Consider the following 5,622-nt stretch of genomic DNA (forward strand, 5'->3'; position numbering starts at 1 on the left):
CCCGAATTTTTGCCTCATATTTGTTTGTGAGATCTACATTCTGTGACTCTGCGGACCTTAGCTGGGATTTGGTTTCCTCTGTCATCTTCGCAACCAGTTCCTGCTCTTCTTTCAAAGATGCCTCAAGACTTGAAATCTTAGAATTCTTTTCATCGATTTCCTCCAACTGAAGTTTTTCAGCTTGTTTGTACTTTTCTATCTCATTTCTGAGCACCTGCATTTCTTTGGACTCCTCTTTCATCTTTGCAACCAGTCCCTGCTCTTCTTTCAAAGATGCCTCAAGACTTGAAATCCTACAATTCTTTTCTTGGATTTCCTCAAGCTGAAGTTTTTTAGCTTGTTTGTAATTTTCTATCTCATTTCTGAGCATCTGCATATCAAAGTAGCTTAGGGAGCTCATTTTGAAATGAATGTATTTAGTTTAGTTTATACGACGTGTTATTCTGTGTTTGAAAAATGATCTACTCAATGAGACAAAGTGTTCGCAAGTGGAAACTGTTAGTTCAGAACTATAGCGATCTATGGGTTCAAGGTATGTACTCGAGGGATATTTATAGGCTCTGACTCCGCCCCCAGAACTGTCTTCAAAGGAGTTCAAGTGACGTTATCGCCGAACGTCGTGACATTCAAAGGACAGTCTATTATGATGTCATTTTGTACCAGAATGGGTTCAATTTGATATTGTGTCTTTGCAAGTTTGTTCAACTTGCATTGCGATTTCTTTTTTTAGCAGACTTTAGCGATCCTTCTACTTGGGCTGTCTTCAAGTTTAAGGTATCTGTCGTTTCCCACCGTATCCTGCCCCGATCGATCCATTTATGTACGAGCCCATCCGCCCCCGGATCCGTTCATCGGGGCTCATCGCTACTGTTGTAGTCACTTGTCCGGAGCTAACAACAGCTGTTGAGCTGACTATTAAGCTAACATTATGCCCGCTAGTGTTACGTGTCCTACAAGTCACACTTTTTCTGTGATAAACAGTTGAATTAAATTCTTACAGCGTATGAGAGGTTGGCAGCGTCAAAACATTAGCAATAGGTGACAATAACGAGTGCTGGAGGATTTATTTAGTTATTTATTTAGATCCATTTCTTCAGTATAAGAAGCCATACTATCAGAACACCGCAATACAGATACAACTAATAGGCTACTTATTCTTCAGAAAAACTTTCACCATTTGTGCTTAAGAGTATATGAATTTATATGACTACTGCTTATGTTGAAGATTAAGCTCAGTTTTAATATTTCATGTCATTCTATAATGATCATAGCGTATGCAGAGATGACACATATTTGTCCATTTTAATATTCAGCTGAGCATGAATGGAATGTCAGAGTGGTGTCTGACAGTATATATGTATGTTATTATAATGAACACAGTGTATATATGTATGAATGTTTGATTCAAAGATAAGATTAGACATTTAAAATAAATGAATAACAAACAAAAATCTAGCAGGTTGAGCACTGTGTGAAGCAGGAAACATTCAAGCAGATGAAAAATATATTAAATGAAAATACTGAGCTTATCGTTGATCAGCTTGGATTGTGTAGATCACAAATCTTTTGGTCTGAATCTTTTTTTATTTAATTCTTATAATATCCATCGTGACTCTCTTTTTCATCAGTGGAACTCTGTCCCAGTCTGCTCCACCACCGGGAGATTCTCCGCTGTCCACGATGTCTTCACTGTGGATGCCATGTTTGTGTCTTATCTATCGTAGGTCCTGCAGGGAAATGGTGTGACTATGTCTCTCATCATACCGTCCCTCATTGGACTTGATAAAACCTTGGAGAATTGTGTCACCAACTACACCCACTTCTGCAAGGCCCTGCGCACAGGCCTCTACACACACTTCCAGCCAGTGATTCACCAGAAGGACATGATACTAGCTGCTGTGCTGGATCCTAGGATCAAACTGCAGGTACCAAATTAGGCCAGAAGCATAGCGGACTTCTGTAGATTTATATTTAATTGAATATGCGTGTTGAGTAGATATAGGAAAAAAATGTGTGTACATTTAAAACAACCATTTTTTTTGCAGCCGTTTTCTGATGACAACCAGGATGAACAGAATGATTTCCTAACACCTCCGTCAAAATCTGAGGCTCGCAGCATTGTTGAGTCCACATTAGAAAACATGGAAGCCTCAACATTTCCTACTGTTGAGGCAGAGAAAGATCAGACAGGCAGTGGGCTGGAGCACGATGTGAAAGAAGAAAGCCAGACAGATGGCGTGATGGACACTTGTGCTGGCAGCTCAGACAACAACTGTCCTGAAATCAGTGAAAACGACCTCAAGAGGAAGTCCATCTTCAACTTCCTTCAGCCGCCTGCAAAGACTCTAAAGATGTCAGAGTTCGACGTGTACCTGTCTGAACCGCTGTGGGAAAGCAACTCTACTCTTCAGTACTGGAAATGTGCTTCTCGATTCCCGAAGCTCCAAGGCCTCGCCAAGAAGCTGCTGGCGGTGCCCGCCACATCTGGAGGTTTTGACCGTTTCAGTCCGATGGCTGCGTGCATTGTGAAAGCAAAAAGGAACCGCTTGCCACCTCACACCACAGAGAGACTGCTACTATACAAAAACTCTGTAAAAGTGAAGACTGTTAAAAAGCCCAGTCGGGCTGCTAAACACTGATGGATAACAGCTGAGTGTGGCAGAGGTTTCACAGCATTAAACAGAAACTCTGCCTCTACTTTTAAAAACTGTGCCATACGCTAAGAAGGAGGGTGAACTGCTAATACCTCTTATATTGTAGCAAATGAATCAGCTGACTCTTTCTTCCTAGAACGCATTTGCTGGTCTGCATTAAAAAAACAAAACAACAAGTCCTGTGTTACAGCTGGTTTCATCAGTTTGTTAAAAGGACGCATTCTGGTCAATGATCCTCACAGCTTCATACCTGCAGCAGCGATAGAGATGCACACTGTCTCTGCGTGCTGTACGGTGCTGCTCAGAGTTGTACTTTGTCCCTTCCACACATGATTCAAGTCAGAGCTCTCTACTGGATTGGGAAATGGCAAATTAGAAATGGAGTCGGTGAATGAATGGCATCTGATTCACTTCAAACCAAAATGAGTTCAGCTTGTATCGTTCTTTTGCAGAATTTCATGTTTTCTGACTGCAACTTTTGTTAAGACAGTAATAAAATGTCAAATCAGAGGTTGAATGCTTATTTATTTCCACTATGCACTGATAAATGAGATATTTGCTGCCAAACGTGATGGAACAGTAGATCTTTATATTGAATTTGGCTATTCAGTCCCTCCACCCCAAAAGTCATTTATATTTTATAGTCAAATGAGAAATCCACTGTACATTTCTTTCAGGCATTACAGTTTTGTTTCATTCATTCTAACGTGAAATACAACAGTGTCAGCATCTTTTCAGCTTTTTATCAGACTTGTCTTTCACCATTTTCAAATAGCCTAATCAATAATTCATGTACTTTCATAGATGCTGTTGTTTTCCTCAAAACCATAGATTTTTAAAAAGAAAACATTTTGCTTGGATAAACTATAATGTCTGATGGAAGTTGATGGAAAAGCTTCATTTAGTTTGGCTTTGTCAGGTAGGCTGATGTTGGCATTGAATGACAGCTACCTGATTTTACTGCGGTAAAGACCGATAATGTGTTGAAAATTAAAACCAGTGTTATGAGTGCTGTGATCTCCTCTGAGAAGCATTCAAAAAGTTTTTGCTTGCATTAAACATTGGAGTATGTATCAGCTGTGTTATCAAGAAACTGAGATATCTGCTAGAAACTGGAATATTGGAATATGTCTGATATTAAAGACAGTTTGCGACTGAAGAAAACTGTGAGAACATTTTTTTTAATCCTCTCATTGATTCATCTTCATTTGAAACTGCGTCAAATCAGCTGCCAATAAGTAATTTAAATGCATTCTATTTTATTTTAGTGTTATTATTCATTTATATTTTATTGCGTCATTGTAGTGCATTTTACTTGTTTTAGTTGCATTCTAGTTTGTAAAGCAAGTTGTGCAGCATGGGCTGTTGGAAATGTGCTCGATCAATAAACCTGACCTTGACCATGTGTGGAGGGAGCCAGAAACATGCTGCTGTTTGCACATATTTAATAATGGGCTCTGCAGAGGAGCTAAAGAAGAGTCCAGCATGTTGCTCTGACTGTGTAACTCCTAAAGGTACAGTAACGGCAACATTGCCTAGTGACTGATCAGGCCAGTAACATTTCTGTTTCTCATATAAACCATCTCAGTGACTTCAGCAGAGATATTTTGTTAGTCAGGGTAAATACAAGGATTAGCTACCGAACATGTGCTTTTGCTCAATGTCTGACTGCAAGTGACTGAGAATGTGTTTACTTTAAAAAATGAAATATGTATTTGGCCACAGTAACTAAAGGTTCGCTAACTAAAAACTAACTAAAATGTAGCTTTAAAAATAGCTGAGAACAGCCTATTTTAATAACCTCACTCCACTTCCTGCCACTGTACAAAAATGAAGCCAAAATTCCCTTTTCATGGGGACTGCCATCACTTTGTATTTTTGAAGCCAGTGTGTGCGTAGTAGTGAATAAAAGCAGATCAAAAGTACTCAAATACAACCACTTGTACACATCAAAAGAAAAATTCAGTTCACATCAATTTTATTTGTGCCAATTTTAAACCTTTATTATATTATATAATATAATATTGCAAGGTAACATCCCTACAATAACGCAGAGATTGTAGGGAACTGGTAGGAGGATTTTTTAGATGTGGTTGGGTTTGGCTGAAAGCCGGCGCTTGAGTATTTTTGTAGCAGGATTGTATACTCTACGTAGAGTTGACTGGGAAGTAAGTTCAGGTGAATGGGGATGAAACATTTCTTCTTCTGCCTTGGGAGTAACAGTGGACTTGAGGTTGAGTGAGCTCCTAGACTCAGACTGCTTCTTTGAGTTGTCTACAGTTTTAGACCGGGCCCTAGTGGAAATAGGAGGTAGCAGGCCATGCACTGCTTTTAGCTTACTGTCATATGTGGTAAGCTTGTTACCCTTTTTACCCTTAAGGTCTCTAATTTCTTTCTGTTGTTCTTTCAGCTCATTGTCGCCTTTGGATGGAAAGTATTCCACATTACTCAGGACAAATCTCACCTTTTTCCGGGCTATTTGTTCATCCCCATCCTTTCTTTGCTGCTCTGGGGAGGCTTTTTTCTCGACTTGCACAGTGCGGCCGAGCGTGTCATAAAGTCCCTTCAGCTGTTGCAGCAGATCGTCATTTTCTTTTTTCTGTACTGCAGTCTTTTGTCGTTGAATGCCAATGTCAGTTTCCAGTTCTTCTATTACTTGCTCAAGCTTAAATACTGTGTGTTTGGACTTTGTCAGAGCTTTCTCAACCTCTTCTTTGTCCTCCACAGTTTGCGTCAACTTTGACTTCACTGTGAAGAGGTTGTCATTTGCAGAGCTAAGCTGTTTCTCGTGTTCTTTCTTTTGTTCTGCCTGCTGCAGTTTGATAATGTCCAGCTCAGTCTTTACAGCATTATAGCTGGTCTTAGCATTGGCAAGGTCTACGTTTGTCTCTTGGAGTTCTTGAGCCTTTTCTTTGATTTTATTCTGAAGTGTCTTTATAGTGTCTCTAGCTGTATAGAGTTCGTTCTC

At 39.7% G+C, this 5,622-nt stretch overlaps 1 protein-coding gene across 2 annotated transcripts; it reads left to right on the top strand.

Annotated features, from left to right (window-relative positions):
* The first annotated feature begins 561 nt into the window (after positions 1 to 561).
* On the top strand, positions 562 to 3,164 carry LOC143414338 (uncharacterized). 2 transcript variants are annotated; one of them, XM_076878519.1, is made up of 3 exons: positions 562 to 774; positions 1,629 to 1,925; positions 2,046 to 3,164. In XM_076878519.1, exons 2-3 carry the CDS (start codon positions 1,749 to 1,751, stop codon positions 2,637 to 2,639), a joined length of 771 nt encoding a protein of 256 aa, XP_076734634.1. In that variant the 5' UTR covers positions 562 to 774; positions 1,629 to 1,748; the 3' UTR covers positions 2,640 to 3,164. The 2 variants fall into 2 exon arrangements, with proteins under 2 accessions (XP_076734634.1, XP_076734635.1); XM_076878520.1 differs by having other exon boundaries at positions 1,725 to 1,925.
* The last annotated feature ends 2,458 nt before the right edge of the window (positions 3,165 to 5,622 follow it).

This window comes from Maylandia zebra, linkage group LG20, assembly GCF_041146795.1.
Source record: "Maylandia zebra isolate NMK-2024a linkage group LG20, Mzebra_GT3a, whole genome shotgun sequence".
Classification (NCBI taxonomy): domain Eukaryota; kingdom Metazoa; phylum Chordata; class Actinopteri; order Cichliformes; family Cichlidae; genus Maylandia; species Maylandia zebra.

Excerpts from the sequence above, each read along its gene's own strand:
- LOC143414338 (XM_076878519.1), top strand. The coding sequence starts at position 1,749 with ATGTCTCTCATCATACCGTCCCTCATTGGACTTGATAAAACCTTGGAG. Across the intron at positions 1,926-2,045 it reads ATCCTAGGATCAAACTGCAG|CCGTTTTCTGATGACAACCA; the intron begins GTACCAAATTAG and ends TTTTTTTTGCAG.